The 22,546-nt window shown below is 37.1% G+C and overlaps 1 protein-coding gene across 4 annotated transcripts; it reads right to left on the bottom strand.

Moving 5' to 3' along the window:
- Window positions 1-688: 688 nt before the first annotated feature.
- LOC130550169 (E3 ubiquitin/ISG15 ligase TRIM25-like) lies at window positions 689-18,888 on the bottom strand. 4 transcript variants are annotated; one of them, XM_057327574.1, is made up of 7 exons: window positions 18,234-18,888; window positions 6,829-6,924; window positions 6,177-6,410; window positions 5,434-5,584; window positions 5,246-5,305; window positions 4,666-4,868; window positions 689-1,032 (listed from the first exon to the last, which is right to left on the bottom strand). In XM_057327574.1, exons 1-7 carry the CDS (start codon window positions 18,822-18,824, stop codon window positions 943-945), a joined length of 1,425 nt encoding a protein of 474 aa, XP_057183557.1. In that variant the 5' UTR covers window positions 18,825-18,888; the 3' UTR covers window positions 689-942. The 4 variants fall into 4 exon arrangements, with proteins under 4 accessions (XP_057183557.1, XP_057183553.1, XP_057183554.1 ...); XM_057327570.1 differs by lacking the exon at window positions 689-1,032 and having other exon boundaries at window positions 3,002-4,868; XM_057327571.1 differs by lacking the exon at window positions 689-1,032 and having other exon boundaries at window positions 3,002-4,868; window positions 6,177-6,398.
- Between the last annotated feature and the right edge of the window lie 3,658 nt (window positions 18,889-22,546).

Genomic DNA, 22,546 nt, shown 5'->3' with positions numbered 1-22,546 from the left:
ACTACTCAAGTAGCTAGTTACTTTGTATCTGATTATATAGGCCTACTACATTAAATTAATATTAACGCCATAACAGCATTTATCATTGCTGGCAAACAATATGACACATTTGCAGTTTTGATTGTATAGATATAGATTAATATCCACTTCATCCAACGCTCTTTGTGTTCTGCGTGTTTTTAAGTTTCGCGCTACGAGGAGTGAGTAATCCTGCTTCAGATCGTGCTGCGAACTGAACAAATAATTTGAACTGATTCATTAGCCTATTCAAATGGTTTTGCCCATTGTTCAATTAATGCTTTCAAAAGAATCGACTCAAACGAATCAATCACTCGGGAATGCCCGTAAAAAGAGACGACAACCTTGAAATAAACAACGCGTTTTAAAAAGCATATTTTAAAAAAGGAACGTCACGCAATGTAAGTTATGTAACGAAGTAAAAGTACAGATTTTCTATTAGAAATTTAATCAAGTAAGAGTAAAAGTACACACTTTTAATTTTACTTAAAAAGTACATATTTTCCAAAATGTTACTCAGGTAAATGTAACGAAGTAAATGTAGCGCGTTACTACCCACCTCTGGTGACATATATTTAAACCATACGCATGTTACAGACGCTTTTTAATGTCTGTATAACATGTGACCTGTCATTTTCTCGATAAGTATTGCAAATAAGCACAACACATCACAACATGAAATACACATCACAGTAATGTAGCTTACGTCTGTTAACATGTGGTACAAAACATTGTTCACAGCTTGCATAGGTACATGGAAGTAATGTAATTAAACAATGTATATTTTATTTGTCCATTAGTACTGATGATGAATTCAGGAAAATTTGAGTTGAATAAACAGCGAGTTAACACGTGTGCAACTACCTCCACATTTAAATGCAGTATTGAGCACAAATCAGAGGTAACGTGAATCTTGTTTGACTGTTACAGGGACAGATGAGAACACTTGTTAAAATCACAAAGGTGGCGATGGTGGTCCGCTGCGAGATGGCAGAAGGATGTGGGTTTCAACGCCTGTAGATACAGGATCGTTTGTTACAACAATAAATTGAAATAAAGCTTTGATTTATGTGATGTTTACTTGTCTATGTATTAATAATTATTAAATTCATTTATTTTCTTACATCAAATTTACATATTTTTATTAATGTTTATTCTATACTTTTCTGTAAATAAAACATATTACATTACTTCATGCATTATGTCATTCTTTCACTGAAAACGTATGCATTCACACTTTTGTAGTCTGTATTAATGCATAGATGGCATATGGCAATACAATTATTTAGTAGCCTATTTTAATACAATATCTCATTTTCAGGAAAAAAAAAAAAAGTATTGGTCAGCACTTATCAATAATATTGTGCACAAGTGTAGATGTGGGCTAGCAATGCATTTCTAGGGTAAACTTACTTTATAAGCAATAATACTTATATTCCTAATAAAATCAGTAGTGCTCTCATAAGGCGAGATCGTCGAGCAGCTGCCCAACATCTCCTTTGTGAAGGCATTACAAACATGTTGGGAAAAGTCATGGAAGGTAAAGTTGTAGCGTTACTGATGTTAATGCACCTGTCTCTCATAACTTTAATTGTTGCGCTTATTATTACGTCACATTCATCGCTGGCCATGTACACTCCAGTACAGTACAATATGCACCACAACCGTAATTTGCTCCCTGCCATTAAAGAGAAGAAGATCAATATGGCGGACAACGGCTGATCGCATACATACTACATCCATTCACGGAAAACAGTACATACCCATTTTGCGCCGTTGAGTACATACATACTGAAATTGAGTACCTACTCATTGAGTATGCGATCAACGGGGCTAAATGGGTATAGGTACTGTTTTCCCTGAACGGGTGTAGTATGAATGCGATCGGCCGTTGTCCGCCGTATTGATGATCTTTTCTTTTTTAATGGCGGGAAGCAAATTACGTTTGTGGTGCATATCCGCCACCTACTGCACTGGAGTGTACATGGGCCAGAGATTAACCATGCTATATTAATATTTATAATATAAGAGCAATGCTTATCGAGAAAATGACAGGTCACATGTTACACAGACATTAAAAAGCGTCTTTAACATGCATGTGGTTTTCATATATGTAACGTTAAGTCCCTAGACATATTAAAACACTGCATTTTCACAGCAAAATCACAAATGTACTTTACTATCTAGCATCTTACAGGTTAACTTTACACTACAGCACTTTAACAAATGCGACTGCAACGCAAAGAAAAGCGTTGTTGGCTAGTAATATTTGTTATAAAATGGTAAGTTCTGGTCCTTGATTCTGATTGGCTGAGTGGAGTTCTAAGCCGTTATAAAATACCCCGATATATAATGGCTGACCGCACCACATAGCCTAAATATCATTGTATTTACTTTATTTTATGAAACCTTGCTAAGCATATGGAGTAACCGTTTTATAAAATCAATAAGCCCCGCGAAGCAGTGGGTTACAGTGCATTTTATAACAGCTACGGGGTTTTAGGCACTCCGCTTTGCACCGTGCCACAAAGCCCTTAGCTGTTATAAAATGCACTGTAACCCACTGCTTCTTGGGGCTTATTGCTTTAATAACATCTGCCTCGCAGTTCTCCGCCATTCCTGTGTGAACTTATCCTGTCCCGTGGGCTCATGGGATAGAGAAGTATCCCAAGTCGCTGTCGCTGGGTGCTTCAGAATGTGGGCGTAACCAGTAAGCCATCCGGGAATTTCTCATGAATACTGAGGATTCGGACATACTATATTGTTATCTCTTACTATATAGGTAAGTATTCTAACGCAACATTAATATACACACGTCCAAATCTCTCGAGAAATAGTGCACCAGCCGGGAATTTCTCGCCTACTGTTTTATGAAGACTGAGGTTTCGGACATAGTATTCGTTCGCCTACTGCTTTTTGCCTACTATATAGTATGACAGTATGTGATTCTGCTTGGGGAAAGAAGCTGTCACGTAGTCTGCTGGTGCGGGTATCTCTTTCCTGATGGAAGGAGTGAGAACACTTGAAGACACTTGAGTCATTTGGATTGTTTAATTGCAAGTGCGCTTTGGAGCTTTTAAACATTTTGGTATAAAAAACATTTGTTTGCCTTAAGAATGGAAGCCGCATTATCTTGGATAACATGGTGAGTAAATTATAACAGAATTTTCGTCTTTGGGTGAACTTTATACGCAATTGCATTATAAACAGATCTTATCCCAGACGAAAGCACGCGCACACACTTCTGTTCTGTGGAGCCTGGCTGGAGGCTCTCAGACTCGGAAAATTGGGTTGTCGTACACAGTATGCAAATAAAGCCGTAAATCCTGCAATGCTTGTGTTGCATTATTACCAAAATATAAAAACAGCATAACAAAGCTGGGCTTTTATTTTGGAATCATTTTTATTTAAAAAAAGAATAATATATGTTTAATATTGTATGTACATTGAACGCAATATAGCAGTTTAAGTAAAAATTTAGAGTTGTTATTTTCCTTTTTAACATTTTGTCCAGTCTTAAATGTGTGAATAAATGTGACTTTTGCTAGTTGACTAAACACTAAGTAGCCTAGAAACAAATAATCAAGATTATTCTAAGAGTCAATATGTGCTTGTAAAAACTAGTGACTGTTTTTAAAATGTAGAATTAGGAAAGGTCTTCAAAAAATATTTATTTATACAGTATACTTGCACCCTCATCAACACATGATGTTTATTAATACGATTTTTGCTACTGCCAATCAGTGTTGGGTAAGTTACTCTGAAAAAGTAATTAATTACTAGTTACTAATTACATATTCAATAGTGTAATTAGATTACTGTACAAATTACTCTCTCCAAAAAGTATTTAGTTACTTATTACTAATTACATTCTATATCCTATATCAACCTTGATTAGTTAAGTGATTTAATGAAACGGCTTATTTAATTCATTAAAATAAATAATATTAAACTACATAAAGTACTCTTATTAACTCACCAAACTATTACAAATGTGAGAATTATACATTAAAGCACAGATTTTAAAGTTAGACTTTGAATTTTGATGTTAATTCCACTATTGCACACACATACTGTATATTACACACAGTATTTAGTTTAATTACATCAGAAGTAACTGTAATTAAATTACAGAAAAACTAAGAGTAATCCCTTACTTTACTTTTTCAAGGGAAAAGTAATTAAATTACAGTAACTAATTACTTAGTAACTAGTTACACCCAACACTGCTGCCAATATAATTATGTTAGGGATGATATTCGCTATAATTTTATTTAGCAATTTGTGTGGCATATAATGTGTATATTTTATACTGTTATATCACAGTTTACATAGTTTCATTGTTGAGCCCAGATTTAACCAAAACCCAGGATAGAGAGGTTGAGTGAATGTGGTGTGGACTCTGTGGATGAGGGTCATTGTGTCAGAGACGCTGTAGAAGGAAAGAATTCCTGCACTGTGATCCACATACACTCCTATTCTAGAAGATCTGAATGATACAGTGACATCTGTCTTTACACTGTTGTGCCAGAATGAGTAAGAGGAGGGAGAGCACTCCAAACGCCAGGACTGATCATTGATTCCAAATGCAGAATCATATTTGTTTCCTTTCCTTTCTATGCTCTTATATGATCCTGATATACTCACACCATTATTCCCACTCCACTCGACCTCCCAGTAACAGCGTCCACACACAATCTCTCTACACAACACCTGGGTCCAAAAATCAAATCTGTCTGGATGATCAGGATACTGCTGCTTTGTGTCCGTGTATGTAGCCGCTCTGTTCCCCTCAGACAGACAGACATTTTCATTTACTGTGTTTAGATCCAGTGAAAACAGACTGAAATCTAAGGAAGATAAAATGTATGATATTTTAATTTCAGCTAGCTTTTATAGACGTTTCAGCGGCAACAACATAAACAAACATTATGTGGCTCAAACTTAACTTCTAGTAGACCTCTGCAATGAATCCATAACTGTTAATTATTTGTAATTTAATTTAATACAATTAATAAACAATAAAATATTAATATAAATTAATATGAACATATTTTAAATATAATTATTTATATGAATATAAATTAAATATGTAGCTTATTGTTTTTTGCATACTGAGGTTTCAGACATACTATTCATGACACAGACTGATTTTTGCCTTCTATATAGTATGAACATTTGTGATTTCACATCATGCCCATGTCTCATGTCAGATGATGTGTCTTACATTGTAGGAGCTCTGCCCTGGTCTTGGGTACGTTGGTGGGAATGATTTCAATGTATGAAACTAAAGAAATAAAATTACACAGTTAGTGTGATTCTCATGCAAAACCATACTTATTTTACTATGCTCTGCCTTTCTTCTGTAATTTTATAGATGTATATCAGTAAATGAAAGACTTTCACGTTCTTCACCTTTGCCAGATATTTTTCCAATCTCCTCTTTACAGACATTCTTCGCCCTTTCTTTCAAATTAGTGACAGATTTTCCCACGTCATCAAAAGAGAGAGAACTGATAATGATGTTGTCTGTAGATCCAGAAGATGCAGAGAGAGACTGGAAACTCTACATAAAATAGAAAAGAACAACATAGAATATTTTCTGCTCCAGTGTATACTGTACATACTAAAAAGTATATACTCTGTATTAACATGTTGGGTGCTTCACATTCTTTGTATAGGTTCATTTCTTCTTCTTGTGGTCTAGCTTTCCTTACTAGGTTGCGAAGAAAGGATGCAAGGATGAGACAAGAGCTGCTTCTTTATTCTCAAACTGAGAATGAGGGAAATCTCTAAGATAAATACACATTCAAATGTTGCAGCAGTTAATATACTTTTTTGCCTTTTTAATGCCTTTAATGCCTTTTTGCCTTTATATCTTTTTAATATATAAAGATATAAATACAGTAAAGTGTTTTAAAACAAATCTCTTGTGTCTATTAGTGACAAAATATCTCCAAGAAAACATGGGTACCTGCCACGTAATGTACGGAAAACATATGGTCTAAAAGGTTTTAGCTGGGTGTGGCTGACATACTGTATCTGTCCAACAAAACTACTGATGCACTTTCTATCAATACTCATACCATCTAACTTCAAACTTAAAAGTCAAGATGTACATGTTTAATTATATGTTGTGCTGTACAGTGTTGTGTTACCTCTAGGAAACGGATGTGATGTTCTGTGTGTGAGAGCTGCTCCATCTCATCATGTCTCCTCCTCAGATCATCAATCTCCTGCTCCAGTTCCTTCAAGAGTCCTTCAGCTCGACTCACTGCAGTCTTTTCCTGATCTCTTGTCAGCTGTATCACCTCAGAGCGTCTTCTCTTAATGGAGCGGATCAGTTCAGTAAAGATCCTCTCAGTGTCCTCCACTGCTGTCTGTGCAGAGCGCTGTTACCACACACGCACGCACGCACACACACACACACACACACACGTCTGGTTTACTATCTCCGTGGGGACAGTCCATAGGCGTTATGAGTTGTATACTGTACAAACTGTATATTTTATCCCCTACCCCTAACCCAACCCCTAAACCTAAAGATCATAGAAAACTTTCTGCATTTTTAGATTTTTAAAAATTGTATTGTTCTGTACAATTTATAAGCTTTTTTGTCCATGGGGACCTCAATTTTGGTCCCCACGGTGACACGAGTCCCCATGAGTTGGTGTGCATTCAGGTTTAGGTCCCCGCCGGGATATAAAAACATGTCCGCACGTGTGTGTGTGTGCGTGCGTGCGTGCGTGTTCATGTGCACACACGCATGCACGCATGCACAAAATGTTTCTCTATGACTCAAAAACTCACCTTGTGTGTCTTCACAGCCTCTCTGAGATCCTGAAGCTTCTTCTCTTTCTCCTGGATTCTCTTCTGGTGTTTTCTCTGGTTGTCCTCCACTAGTTTCTGTTGAACAGATTAATAACAAATAGCATTCGAGGTAGGGTTGTCGTTATCACATCAATATTCTACATAAGTAGTGCTGCAACTAACGATTATTTTAATTGTCGACTAATCTAACGATTATTTTTTCGATTAGTCGACTAATGTAACGATTGTTATTTTTTATTAATCTAATAAAGATTTTTTGGATTACTTTATTAATCCTTTGGCAAACTTTGCAAATAAACAATAAGTTCTAGTATTTTCTTACATTATAAAGCATATCATACTTTTTACTCCACTACATCTTATAAATATTGTTGTTTTAACATTTTAATCCGTGTTTACATTAAAATCACTATGTTCTTTTAATTAAGTAGTTTTAATTTTAAAAGTGAAAAAAGACTGATTTTTTATGTACTTAAGTACTGTATTAAAGGTAAAAAAAATTAAATAAACTTAGCTCTGTATACTGTGGTAGGCTATATGAGACCATTTTTTTATTGCACTTATGCTTTTTGTTGTCCTTATGTTGTTCCAATTGCTTCCATTGTTTCCCTCATCTGTAGGTCGCTTTGGATAAAAGCGTCTGCTAAATGACTAAATGTAAATGTAAATACATTTAAAAATGTGTTTATGAAATACTAGAGCGTGATATATGCTCTGTATTTTTTTCCTCCAAGTAATATCCGACTCTATTTTCAGTCTCATAATGTAATTGAGTAAAAGTAAAAATTCTACTATCACCGTATAAAAGACTAATGCAGAGTGGCTGACTGCGCGCGCACCTCCCCAAACGGACGAGGCGTTTATACTCGACGCGCATGCCGATGTGCTATTCTTTGAAACAACAGAGGGCGACTCCGAGTAATCGATTCAACTAACCAGCACGTATTAGCGTGGAGAAGAAGTGGTTTGCTTGAACAAAGCAATTTACCATGGTTTTACTTTTGTATTTATAGTATAAATCATAGTGGCCACAAATGTACTATTGTCTCACTAAAGGCACATTAGTTATATGATGTTTCTTATAAAACTATGGTAATATAAACAGAACAGTCCCCCAAAACATGTCTCTTCCGCTAACACCGCGACAATGGCCCTGTCCCAAATGGCGCACTCCGGTCTTGAGGACCTCCTCTGAGTCCACACTTGGTGACGTCAGGAAGTGCAGACCTATAGGGCACTAGGCACGAGCCCATAAGGGTACACGGGAGTGCATTTTGGGACAGACTTGAGGTCATCACACCGGAAAAAGCAAGCGGTGCTTTCTAATCACTCTCGCGGAACTTTGTTGTCATTCGCTGATCAGTCTGCGCAGCGCCGCGTGAAGTCGACCACTTGTTGTCCCACTGTTGTTATTTTGGACTGGAGCTGCCGGTTTTTATTGATCTGTAATTCATATGTTTGTATTTCATATGTTGATATGCCACCCGAGCATTATGCAATAGATAATTATGTTTGTAATGCATTCATTTGTCATGACGTCATGAATGTATATTTATTAATTTGTTTACACTATACTTAATGTACATAATGTGTTCTTAATATGCATATATGTTGTTATTTAATATTTCTCTATAATACAGAAGCTGTGTTGTTCAGCTTTACACAGCCCAGAGACAACTAGATATAAATCTACAACAAAACATGGCCTTAAGTAAGAAAATGCACTGCATTAAAACTTTTTATTCTCGAATAGCTGGCTTAATAGAAAGTAAATAAGCAATAATATGAATAAGTAACTAATTAATAAATTAATTTAGAATTTTATCAAAACATACATTTAAAAATGTAACCGTCATGTTTACGTATATGTCTGACATCCACGACACTCCTCCCATCAGTTCTGTGATTGGACGTTCGCAAGGATTCCTGGGTAGGGGACTTCAGTGGAGTCTCACTCAATGCGGGCCTCGCCGAAGACCGCATCGAGGGCACAGAGGCGCTCACGAGCAGACTCCTGAGCGCTAAAAAGACAAATGGGCCACTCTACAGACTCGTAGACTTGGCGAGAACGCGCAATTTAAGTCCACGAGACCGCAAGTGCGCCATTTGGGACAGGGTCTATGGCGTTATATTTGGCGCGCGCACCCAAGCGAACTTGTATGGAAAGCCAGGAGGGTCAAAAACGCGCGACTTTTAACACATCAACAACGCGTAGAGTACGTGTTGTTTGCGCGTAGAGTACGTGTAGTTTACGCGTGAAAAATCGACGCGTATTCTACGCGCAAACAGCACGTATTCTACACGCAAACAATGTGTTCTCGACGCGTGACGTCAGACGTCAATTTAGCGTGTTTTTGAGCCATCCGGCCACTTGACCAGTTTGAACGTGTAAGCGTGATGAGTTCCTATTGGCTGTTGAGCGGTAGGGTTAAACCATTACTGTAGGCCTAGGGGATTGCCTTCCATTTCTAGACTCTTTGCCATCACAATGCATGTAACATGCGAAGGATCCACTTATCTCTTTGTGCTTGATGGCCAGTGAAAGTCCTCACCACAACAAGCTATTAGATATAGACTTTAATAATCTTACTTGTTGAGCAAATTCCAGCTTGAATGGTTTAGGGGTAAAGGCTACGTACGACTCGTCAGCCCGATAGCAGTTCGAATCCACCTTTTGCCAAACGTGTTATCTCCTTTTCCCATCCCTCATCAGAATGAAAAGGCATATTTGTTGTAGCGCAAATTAAGGAAATGTTCCGAAAGTCGAAATAAAGTGCCTCACGGCTAATAAACAATGAAGCTTTTATCTGATAAAGTTACTGGTAGGTGTAGCAGGGAGCTAGGCTTTAACTGTCCCAAAGGCAGCATTCGTTTGTAACAAAGAAGTTGCTAACGTTACAGGTGGAAGCTAAATACTGTGGGAAGGATTTAAGCGCACTGCACGCTTGCTTTGAGTTCAATGATCTTGTTTGTTTTCTATTTGCTCTTTCTTGAGATTGATTGTTTTATCTATAGCTTGGCGATCTTATACAAGCTTAGCCTGAGGCTTTTCTCTAGCTCATCTTTTGCAAGACTTGCAAGAATACCATGACAGTTGTACTCAGTAAACGTAATTTAATTTATAATACCTATATACAGTATGTGTGTACATAGTATGTAGATACATATGTGTCTGTATTTCATTGCTTTGTTTTTTCCTCTTTTTGTGTTGTACAGCTGCTTTGATACAACGCAATTTGTAAAAAGCGCAAATAAGCATAAATTTGTCTTGATTTGACTTTTTTCCTGCTTCTCTGTAGGCTATAAAATAAAATACGACTAAAATAAATCACTTGTTCCAGTGGCGTATGGTTGGAGACGTCACATTGCTACGCATTTTTTGTAGCAGATCGATAGGGGTTCGAATCCCCCTTTTGCCGAACGTGTTCTCCTTTTCCCATCACTCATCAGGTTGGAAAGGCATTTGTTTCAGCACAAGGGCATGTTCAAAAGGTGTAAAACCCTTCATGTGTTTTTATGCAAGAGAGGAGAGATCGATCTGCATTTTTATAAAGTAAACAGCTGATTTTACATTATAACATGGGTTTATGTTTTAGAGGGAAATCCCTAACAACATATAAAATGTATAACTTTATGATATTTTACAGTTTTATTTTATTTAAGAAGTTGCGACGCTTTGATCACTTTGATTTCCCCTGAACAGCGGGAAGAATGCAGTCATCTTCGTCCATATAGGATCATCATTAGATAAAATAATCTAAATGATTTTATTTGCTACACTCACAATACCAGCAAAAGTTAGTGCTTTTGTAAAACAAGAAAAATTATGCCAGTTCTGCCATCTCCATGACCTACCCGATACAATTTTCTGTTTATATTTGGCCTTGCCTACTATTTAGGCAATCCAAAGTGTCGGCACGTATTTCTATAGAACACTTGAAATGTCTACTTTCAAATAAAACAATTCAGATCCAAAATTGTATGTAAATATGTAAGATGGCTATATGAGCAAAAAAGTTCAGAATTTACCTTATTGTCAGAATTAGAACTCCATTGGACACAGCATGGTGTTGCGTTTGTTATTTGTATCGGTTAGATTTTCGATGAAGAAATACTGTTGCAGTTAGAAAGAATAGGTTTAAGTTTTATCAGACTTGATGAAAATAAAGTAATGTTCTATAATAAAATTTTCTTGAAATATAAAATAAATAAATACAAATTTATACAGAAATCAGTTTTTCTTTTTAAAAATAAGTTAAATAAATATTCAAAACTAATTGTCGCCTGAACACACAGAACACCTTGCGATAATTTGTAAGCGTACAAAAAGTACTGCTTTCATAAGATAAGCACATTTACCAATAATAGTCACAACAGCTAGCAGTGGTGTGGTTTTTAAAGTTTTAGAAAGAAAAATGTTTTCATTAGTTTTCTTGAATATTAATCTGAGCGAAAATAACCAGTTTCAATAAAATTAGTTTCACACAGAATCTAATGTTTGCTCAGGTTTTCTATACGTTCTGCAAAAGGTTTGTCTCTAATTTAAATTATTGAGGGATAAATAAATTCCTTCTCTAACGAAATTCAGAATTACAACATTTTTGATGTGTTAATATAAAAATATACCCGCACAAAAAAACAACAAGAAAAAAAGCAAGTTGAGCGATGGTTAAACGGTGCACACCCAACACAGGGTTTGGCTATGTGTATATTTTCTTGTCTCTGCCAAAATACAAATAGTCAAATTAATTTGTAGGCCTACGTCAAAATCAAAAAGTGTCGTGTTCCTGGTCTGATCCCCGGGCTTTGTTGTCTTTTTGTCGTGCTTCATTTGTTGGTTATATTTGCTTCAGGTTTGTGCATTTTAATTCGCAAATCCTACAAAATTTGTCGTCTCCCTAAAACCGTGTCCTTTTTGTCACATCCATAACACATTTTTATGTCATTATAACAGTGATTATGACATTATCTGTGGGGGAAAATATACTTTTGAGCCTAAATGTTCTTGTACTCCATTTGAAGCACTGGCTAGAGGGCAAAAGTTCAAAAGGATTGTGGCCTAGCTCTGTGATGGCTTTTCCTGCCATTTTCAAGGACTACAAGGACTGGCAGGGGAGCAGCTGAGACAAACCAGACCGTTACTGAAGTACACAGAATAACCCCTCGCAAGTCTCTAACGTTAGGTCCTGTGAGATGGTGGGACTTTCCTGATTTCACCAAGTGAGAGATGTTGACCATGTGACAACATTTCAATCAACCAATCAGATTTGAGGGATTAGTTACACTTCATGTTAAGATTAAGCTAACCAAGGCTTTGTGCCTCTGCACCCTTATTATTCATCTATCATTTCACTCTGGTTTAAGGGATATGGTTATGGTTAGAGTTTGGAGTGGGTGTAGACTTTTTTTTACAAAAATGTTGTCAACAATGTTGCCATAACAACATCTCTTACTTGGCAAAATCTGTTCAAGCAAGATGGTGGAAACCAGTGACCTGAAGGACTCCACAGCAAAACAATTACAAAATATTGTGTGTTTTGGGCCATATTCAATTTAAATTGAATCTTTTAAAAATGATAAGATATGCTCTGTCTCTACTTCTTCTCACTGGAAGCTGCTATCTCTGTGAGCTCTTGCTCTTCTCCTCTGGCCTGTTTTCCTTGAGCTCTGCTCTTGAGTTCTGCCCTTACTTCATTCTCTTCCTTTTTACTTGAGCTTTGGGGTTCAGGCCACTAGGCCATGCTTCCAGGCTCTCCTCTTTCTTCTTCTATGTAGACTTTATTTGGACTTACATCCAATTTTTCACATTTAATTTATTTAAATGATTTTAAATGATCCATTGGTTAGTTTTAATATGAAATCACAATTATTTTATCTGTTAAACAACAACAACAAAAAACCCAATCCGAATCTGTGAGCGGCGGCAGGCAACCCCCTTGGCCTCCTATATTTTATATATTATATACATTTTATATAATATAACTTATATGTATATATATCAGTGTTAATTTCGTTAACGAAAACTATGACGAAAAGTATTCGTTAACGGCATGTTTTCACTGACGAAAACGAGACGATAACTAAATAAAAATGAATGCATTATAATGAAAACTGTAATAAAAATATACTGACATTTTCGTCAACTAATAAAAACGAGAGTAAAATATTCTTGTCCTACCTGGCGGACATCAGTTTGCGCGCATGTGCTCATCTCATATAAGCGGTAGAGAGAAGTCTCTGGGAGAAGGGGAAGCACACACATATACTGTATTCTGAGTCTCCACGCGGTTTACAAAGCGTCTTATTTTCCTTCACGATCGCCAGTAAAACGCCGCAAACTTGAAGCGCGACTGCAGGCGAGTTACCCCGAAACACATTACAAAGGCAAGCTCAAAGGTTTTTATATCCCTATGTTAACTTAACACGAGCTGCTGCATAACGTGAAATGCAACATAAAGTCAGCCAAAAGAAAGCGCTGCCCTCTACTGATTATAGAAGTGATGAAGTGAGTCAAACTGTACATTCCAACCAAATATGTAACATGTTTGCATGACTAAAGCAATGTAATGCAATTTATATAATATGTCTTTTTGAAAGCTATTTCTCATTCATTGCTGTCTCAAGCAAATACAGTGCAGCTCTTTCTTCAAAGAGGCATGCCATGAGCCAATAGCCTTTGAGTGTGAGCCCTGTCAGAGCGTTTCATTGGTTGAATGAACTGAATGAACACGCCCTACTTAACGAGTCAATTGAGTCAAATGGGATTGAATGAACTGGAACATGTCATTCATGGTCTAATATTCTGTGTTCCAACAATGCAAATCTAGTTACTGAACTTTTCTGAAAAATAAAGGTAATGACCTGGTTTAATTTCATTCTAAGGTGAAGTAAATTATGTCAAAACAGTTGAATCTTTGTATGGAACATTTAATTACACCAAGTAAATGATTTAAACCATTTAGATTTTAGTAGACTAAATATAATGTATATTTATTCGACTAAAATGGTTTTCATATTTCGTCGACTAAAACTAGACTAAAACTAAAATGATGGGGTTGACTAAAATGTGACTAAGACTAAATTGCATTTTCGTCAAAAGACTATGACTAAAACTAAATCAAAATTAACCTGCGGTCAATGTAAACGTACAGTATAGTATATATATATATATATACACAGGTGCTGGTCATATAATTAGAATATCATCAAAAAGTTGATTTATTTCACTAATTCCATTCAAAAAGTGAAACTTGTATATTATATTCATTCATTACACACAGACTGATATATTTCAAATGTTTATTTCTTTTAATTTGATGATTATAACTGACAACTAATGAAAATCCCAAATTCAGTATCTCAGAAAATTAGAATATTACTTAAGACCAATACAAAGAAAGGATTTTTAGAAATCTTGGCCAACTGAAAAGTATGAACATGAAAAGTATGAGCATGTACAGCACTCAATACTTAGTTGGGGCTCCTTTTGCCTGAATTACTGCAGCAATGCGGCGTGGCATGGAGTCGATCAGTCTGTGGCACTGCTCAGGTGTTATGAGAGCCAGGTTGCTCTGATAGTGGCCTTCAGCTCTTCTGCATTGTTGGGTCTGGCATATCGCATCTTCCTCTTCACAATACCCCATAGATTTTCTATGGGGTTAAGGTCAGGCGAGTTTGCTGGCCAATTAAGAACAGGGATACCATGGTCCTTAAACCAGGTACTGGTAGCTTTGGCACTGTGTGCAGGTGCCAAGTCCTGTTGGAAAATGAAATCTGCATCTCCATAAAGTTGGTCAGCAGCAGGAAGCATGAAGTGCTCTAAAACTTCCTGGTATACGGCTGCGTTGACCTTGGACCTCAGAAAACACAGTGGACCAACACCAGCAGATGACATGGCACCCCAAACCATCACTGACTGTGGAAACTTTACACTGGACCTCAAGCAACGTGGATTCTGTGGCTCTCCTCTCTTCCTCCAGACTCCGGGACCCTGATTTCCAAAGGAAATGCAAAATTTACTTTCATCAGAGAACATAACTTTGGACCACTCAGCAGCAGTCCAGTCCTTTTTGTCTTTAGCCCAGGCGAGACGCTTCTGACGCTGTCTGTTGTTCAAGAGTGGCTTGACACAAGGAATGCGACAGCTGAAACCCATGTCTTGCATTACGTCTGTGTGTAGTGGTTCTTGAAGCACTGACTCCAGCTGCAGTCCACTCTTTGTGAATCTCCCCCACATTTTTGAATGGGTTTTGTTTCACAATCCTCTCCAGGGTGCGGTTATCCCTATTGCCTGTACACTTTTTTCTACCACATCTTTTCCTTCCCTTCGCCTCTCTATTAATGTGCTTGGACACAGAGCTCTGTGAACAGCCAGACTCTTTTGCAATGACCTTTTGTGTCTTGCCCTCCTTGTGCAAGGTGTCAATGGTCATCTCTTGGACAACTGTCAAGTCAGCAGTCTTCCCCATGATTGTGTAGCCTACAGAACTAGACTGAGAGACCATTTAAAGGCCTTTGCAGGTGTTTTGAGTTAATCAGCTGATTAGAGTGTGGCACCAGGTGTCTTCAATATTGAACCTTTTCGCAATATTCTAATTTTCTGAGATACTGAATTTGGGGTTTTCATTAGTTGTCAGTTATAATCATCAAAATTAAAAGAAATAAACATTTGAAATATATCAGTCTCTGTGTAATGAATGAATATAATATACAAGTTTCACTTTTTGAATGGAATTAGTGAAATAAATCAACTTTTTGATGATATTCTAATTATATGACCAGCACCATATATATATATACAGTATATATACTGTATATGTGTGTAACCGGTCCCACTCGTACCGCTCTGCACGGGCCTCGAACCGGCGACGGTCCGGATGGGAGACGGGCGCTCTAACGAGGAGGCTAAAGACCGCAGTCTCTAGCGTCTGTCGCTAGAGCGTCTCTGTTGGTCGAGGAGTGAGGTTTACACACTGCACAGCTCTTCACTAGCTGGCCTCCGTTACATATAGGCCTACAGTAGCATATATTTGCATCTCAGTATTGTAGTACATATTATAAAACAGCATGCAATAACAACATTTTGAGTGTAAATTATCATATTTATTAAATAAATGCCCCATTATTGGAATAGTTAAAGCCCTCTCTACCCTACCAGATAAACAATGTATTATTTATTACCTGTTTGGTGTTTTATTTCCACTTTCGAAACGTTTTCTTTATTTGTGCTGAAAACAAACGCCTTTCCACTCTGATTAGTAATGGGAAAAGGAGAAGAACACGTTTGGCAATAGGTGGATTTGAACCCCCTTCGATCGGAGCCAAAGCTTTACTTTGGTATGGAGTTACTACCCCTATGCTTCTGGAGCTGATTAGTGATAGGTGAACAACATATTCTTGTACAATTCGACTGTTTTTACAGGGAGTTGTACAGAGAGCAGCGCATTTTCTCCGTTGTCTGCTTTATTGTTAACCAGTGGAACAACCTAGGCCTATATATGCTTGATTTTCTTATCAAGAACGTGTAAAACAAAATATTCATACAGTATGCCACAAACTCATGGCCGTAGCCAAGGTTTTAAAATTAGTGAACCTAATATTACCAATAAATGCTATAAATTATTCAACATGATTAAATTTAATGATTAATAAAGTTAACAAATTATAAACTTATATCTATGGACAAGGCTTAATACTGTGGCTAGAGGTTTTCTAAAAGATCTTTTGTTAAAGGTAGATTAGGCTCCGCGACGAGCAGGCTTCGAAACTGCGTTGGTCCAGACAGTCGGGCAGCGCCTTTAACCCCTACGCCACTGAAGTTACAACATGACGGGCGTCTTTTAATTATTTAATGTCTCTGCTAAAACAATCAATCACAAGACCCGAGCAATAAACGATAAATAAGATTATTAAATATCTATACCTAATAGCTTGTTGAGGACTTTCACTGGCCATCAAGCACAAATAGATAAGTGGAACTTTCGCATCTTACATGCATTGTGATGGCAAAGAGTCTAGAAATGGAAGGCAAACCCCTAGGGTAATGGTTTAACCCTACCGCTCAGCAGCCAATAGGTACTCATCATGCTTACACGTTCAAACTGGTCAAGTGGCCGGATGGCTCAAAAACACACAAAATTGTCGTCTGACGTCACGTGTCGAGAACACGTTGTTTGCGCGTAGAATACGTGTTGTTTGCGCGTAGAATACGTGTTGTTTACGCGTCAAATACGCGTCGATTTTTCATGCGTAAACTACACGTACTCTACGCGCAAACAACACGTACTCTACGCGTCGTTGACGTGTTAAAATTCGCGCGTTTTTGACCCTCCTGGCTTTCCATAAACTTGCGAATGCGTCGAGTATAAACGTGGCTTTAAAGCGAGCCCGCGCACCCGGAACTCAGAATGATGCGCTTAATGCATTCGCTTCGTTATTTACAGTTATGCGCATCCCGGACGCACAATGATGCGCTTAAAGCACCTGCTCCTTCTGAAGTCCCGGGGATCATTTTGCTCCCCAAAGTAAATAATAGTTAGAACACAACGAGAAGAGATGATATGTTACATGTTTAACACATAGTGTGTTGTATCAATCCAACAGTTACAGTTAAATCAGAGGTTTAAAAAGAGTTATTTCGTATGATGACGCAAAATATTCAGACCGCTTCCAGTGCTTCTAAGCTACACTCAGCGAGTAACTCACAGTCTCTAGCAAAATACATTTTAAACAAAACCATAGACTATCATCTTGTCATTATGAAGAATAATGAAAACATTGGAACATCTCGGAAAGAGTAACGTCCTGACCGTCACCGTACACACGCATGCTGACTACAGATTGACAGACAGCACCAGGGGAGGTCAGAGTTTCTTAATTACGCTATATTGGTTTATTCCTCGCATAAAGCTATCGAATGACATAAAAAGTGCATTGGTGGTTTCATGATAGTTAGTGCTTTTTGAAGCTTAAGAGTAATTTAAGCAGGGTCACAATCTGCAAAGGTTCATACACTAACTTACACTAGTACAATAGCGTTAATGTAAATCATTAATGTAAAGCGTAGTGTTAAAATAAAGTAATTTATTATGAAAGTCTACATCTAGGTGCCCCTATCCGTCCGTTTGTGATTGCGTGTCCATGCTGTGTTGATGGCATTCCGGGGGTAACGTAAGGGGGAATTCCTCCGCCCATTCACTAACTTACTGCGTCTGAGGCTCTAAATCGCTGTTTGTCGGGTGTATTATATTTTCTCTTGTTCTGCTGATTAACTTACACACGCCCGGGAACAGAAACTGCTATTACAGCAGATAAACGTAAATAATACGTTATTTTATTTTCTTATTACATTCTCATATTCTCTATTTAATTTCATTTGTTCATACCTGTTTCTCTGTTCTCTCTGCTGCAGCTGATACAGTGTCGTGATTTTTATGTTCATCCATCGTACACAGCAAACAAATACATTTCTGATCAGTACGACAGAAAACCTCCAGCAGTCTGTCATGTTGAGAGCAGATCATCTCCTGAAGTCTTCCAGTGGCTTCAGTGACTTTGTGTCTCTTTCCTGAATGAAGTTCTTCATGTCGCTCAAAGTGAGTTTGGCAGTAAGAGTTCAGACACACCAGACATGACTTGCTAGCTTTGCGTTTTCTCCCAGTACAGACGTCACACTCCACATCTTCAGGTCCAGCATAACTGGGAGCAGCTCGATCAGTCTGAAGTTTAGTTTTCTTCAGTTTCTCCACCATCTCAGCAAGAATCACATTCTTTCCTAAAGCAGGTCTTGGAGTGAAGGTCTGTCTGCACTGAGGGCAGCTATAAACTCTCTTCTGATCCTCCTGATTCCAGCAGGCTGTAATACAGCTCATACAAAAACTGTGTCCACAGTTAATAGTCACTGGATCCTTCAGTAGATCCAGACAGATTGAACAGCTGAACTGATCCGGAAACACGGAAATACTGGCTTCTGCCATTTCATAGATTACACAAATGCAGAGACGCCTCAAAAACACTTAAGTTTCTGTTTCCAGCTTCAAATATTTCCTGGTTCTGTTTGAGAAACGTCACGTGTGCTTGTTCACAAACTGAATCTCCACTAGGTGTGAGTATGAGCGATGAAACCAAGGAAGATATCTCAATGTGTAGCTGTTTGAAATGCTTTCCAGTTATTTTCTTTATTAGTTTTTATGTGTATTATATAAATAACATCTTTAAAAAGTAAAACAAACGAAAACATCTAAACTAAAACAACTAAACAAAGTCAGAGTACCTCACTCATATTTGTGTTATTTATGATATAATTTGCATTGATTGCATGTGTCATTATCAATAGATAATCATTTACCTGAATTGATTATTTAAAATAATTCAAATTCTTTTTTTTAAAGGTACAGTGCGGGATGTTTTGTATGATCTATTAACAGAAATGCAATATAACATACAAAACTGTGTCTTTAGATGTGTATAAAAACCTTACGTAATTAAAAGTTATGTTTTTATTACCTTAGAATAAACCAGTTGTATCTACATAGGGAGCGGGCCTATCTACATGAAATTTGTTATGTTGAGCAGCCATGTTTTGTACAGTAAGCTCTAACGTACAAACAGCTCTACAGAGCGCGTTTCTATGGAAGGCCGTTTGATCAAAAATGTCTTTAGACGTAACGTGTACAGACGTTAGACGCGTGGACGCGTTATTGCGCCTAAAGACGTAATTTCGTCTACAGACGTTAGACGCGTGGACGCGTAATTGCGTGTAGACGCGTAAACCTTAGCGGCTCCGTTGTCAAAATAAGAGTCACATCCAGCAATGCAGAACCTACTGATATTTTATCTTTGCTACTCTTTTCTGTTGGCTGTTATAATTATTTTATTAAAACATGGCAATGATACGCTTAATTTAATGATTAAATTAATAATCATTAAATTATTAATATGCAAATTTGTCCTATGGTGTGACAGCAAAAATGTAGGAAAAAACCCAAGAACGAAGATAAATCTCTCTTATGCTATTTTATATGATAAAATCCCTGTTATATTATTTTATATGATAAACATAAATATTAATAATATAAAATAATGTAAAACTAACCAATTTATTCGTCAACTACCAATATCCTGTGCTGTGATCCAAAAATAAAATGTTAAATATAACAGGGCTGCGTTTCCCGATAATGTTGGAGCACATAATCATCTCGGCTGGTTCGCTATCAGCAATCCTATCAGCTCAAGCGAGACTCCTTATAAATAAGACCAGAAATCTCACCTGCGCCATCTCTACAAGTAATTCAACACCCCTCCACCTCCCCGTCTCATCTACCCGTTTCCGAGCTCGGCGCACTCGCCCACATCAGGGGTAGAGTGTTCCGGGTTCGGAAGGAACCGGCGAGCTCGGAGCCCGCTCCCTGGACAGCACGCCATACGCATATCTTACCTACCCCTGCTATCAGCATTATCCCTGCCATCATTATTATTTGCATTGGCGAACTCGTGAATAACGTTTACATTTCTCAACCAATTTCAATGGGTTACAGTATTGTGGACCCACATTAAAATATGTAAAGGAAAAACTGCTGCTACTGGAGCTTTTAACTTGTTCAATTAAATTCTATGTAGTGCTTTTTTTGCAATGTTCCAAGTGTTTCAATGCCGCTTTACAGGAAAAAACACAGGAGGAAAGTAAGTGTAACTTAAGAAAAGGCACACTGATGCGCACGGGCTTCTGCAATCTTGAACATAATTACTATATAGGGAATGGCAGATTTTTTAATATTTTCGAAGATTTAAGCTCATGAAACTATTCCAATATTTGTTTATGTAAATGTAGTTTATGAGGACACAGAATTTGAATTATTATGGTTTTATCGCGCTCGCTTTTGCTTTTCCTGGGCAGCAACGTAGCCGGGCATGCATTTCTGGATTAAGTGTAAATAAGATAACGGACTTGGAACGTTATTAACATGACAAATTACAAAAACTGTTTTTGTTTTACTATGGGACCTCTAACCACCGTAGGCTACACCACATATAAATCCATTGATGTCGTTTTCTATGTCATTTCTATCTCCATGTCTGTTTGGTTTTGATCTGTAGCCTATTATATAAATAAAAACTAGTAGCATAAAAGCACGTTGTGTTGAACAAATCAATAGAAAACTCTTTAGACTTTAACACCAGAACAAGAAGCAAAACCTGTAGCGCAGAAAATGTTATTTATTTATGATGCGCTCTGGAAAAAAGAACAGAAAATAATAATTATTCATGAAAATTGTATGGGCTACATATTGTTCGGATTTTATTGCTAAACTGTTTCTGATTTTTAAGATTAATCATTATATCAGTATTAATGATGATTAATACTAGGCCATTTAGGGGATGCATTATGTATTTCTCGTTATTTTAATTTGAAAAACGGGAAATTTGACACCCGTTGTTTTGGAGAGTTACACAATATTGCAACAGCGCGTGTTATTAATACACATTTCATTCATGAGAATGGGCTTGTTTTACAGTGGTTGATTAAACATTTAATTTACAAGTTAATTGAATATAACGGGCACACAAGGAATCTAAGAATGCGTTATCCCAGGTCTGCAAAAGCCAAACGCGGGACTGGTTATAACCCAGACATCCCTCCCTGCAAACTAATTTCAGGGATGTAGTAGCCCCTAACCCCACACGTGATGTGTCATGCAGCGCGGATCAAGCGCAGTCATCTCTTTTTTTATTATAAATACCATGAACATGAATGCACATCAGAAGTTATGTTTAAATTGCACGGTTTACTGAATTATAGTCCGTATGTCAATCAGTTAAAAATGTAGAGAGCAGCATTAGCTAAAAAATGTTTATTGTATTACATACAGTATATTTCAAAAAATTTAATTCCAGAAACCACCTAAACAGGTTTATTTCGCCACCAAAATACTTTTAAATGGAATATGGGGAAAATGCACATTCATTCTTTCTGGGAAAGGGTAGCCCTAAAACTTGATTTTTCATTATATGAATGAAACGTAAGATTAATTCCATTACCAAAATAGGCCTACACAAGATATCGAAACTTATTGCAAGCAATGAATTGGATTTTTTAGTCACCGCAATGGCGAAATGACACTGTTCACACTAGCTAATCTCACTTGCATGGAGCGAAATCTACTGGTATTTCCCCAAACATAAACACAGGTGAGGGCCCATATTTATAAAAAGTTATAGAAATGTTCTTAAGGATAGTGATTTAAGTGCCAAAAAAAATCTTTGTAAAAGTATGACTTGTAGGAGACCTTTTCAAGAAGTGAAGCAGTAACCAAAATCAATGTAAAACATTCAAAGGTAAACAATTATTGGCCAAGTCAAATTTACGTCAAACATATAATGACAATTTATAAATGTAAACTCCATTTGACATCAACCCATTTAAAGATAAGTCTGTAAAATAACTTGCATAGTTTACTAACTTTACTACATTAATAAATGTCATTAACTGACATTCAAATTTACATTAAATCAAGCAATGTTTCAATTCCAATTATACATTGACTAGTAGCTGACTGTGAGTCTTGGATTTTACTTGTGTTTTATTTACGGCGCATTTTATATTCTGAGTCTGATGTTCTGTGTGCGTGTCTGCCTGGTCCTCGACCCACTGTACCTGTGGTTAACCATCTTAACTTATCCTGAAACATACAGCATTCAA

The sequence above is a fragment of the Triplophysa rosa genome, unplaced genomic scaffold (assembly GCF_024868665.1).
Source record: "Triplophysa rosa unplaced genomic scaffold, Trosa_1v2 scaffold24_ERROPOS5743805+, whole genome shotgun sequence".
NCBI classification, from domain to species: Eukaryota; Metazoa; Chordata; class Actinopteri; order Cypriniformes; family Nemacheilidae; genus Triplophysa; species Triplophysa rosa.
Note: the sequence above shows the minus strand (reverse complement) of the source record. Positions and strands in the feature narration are given on the sequence as shown.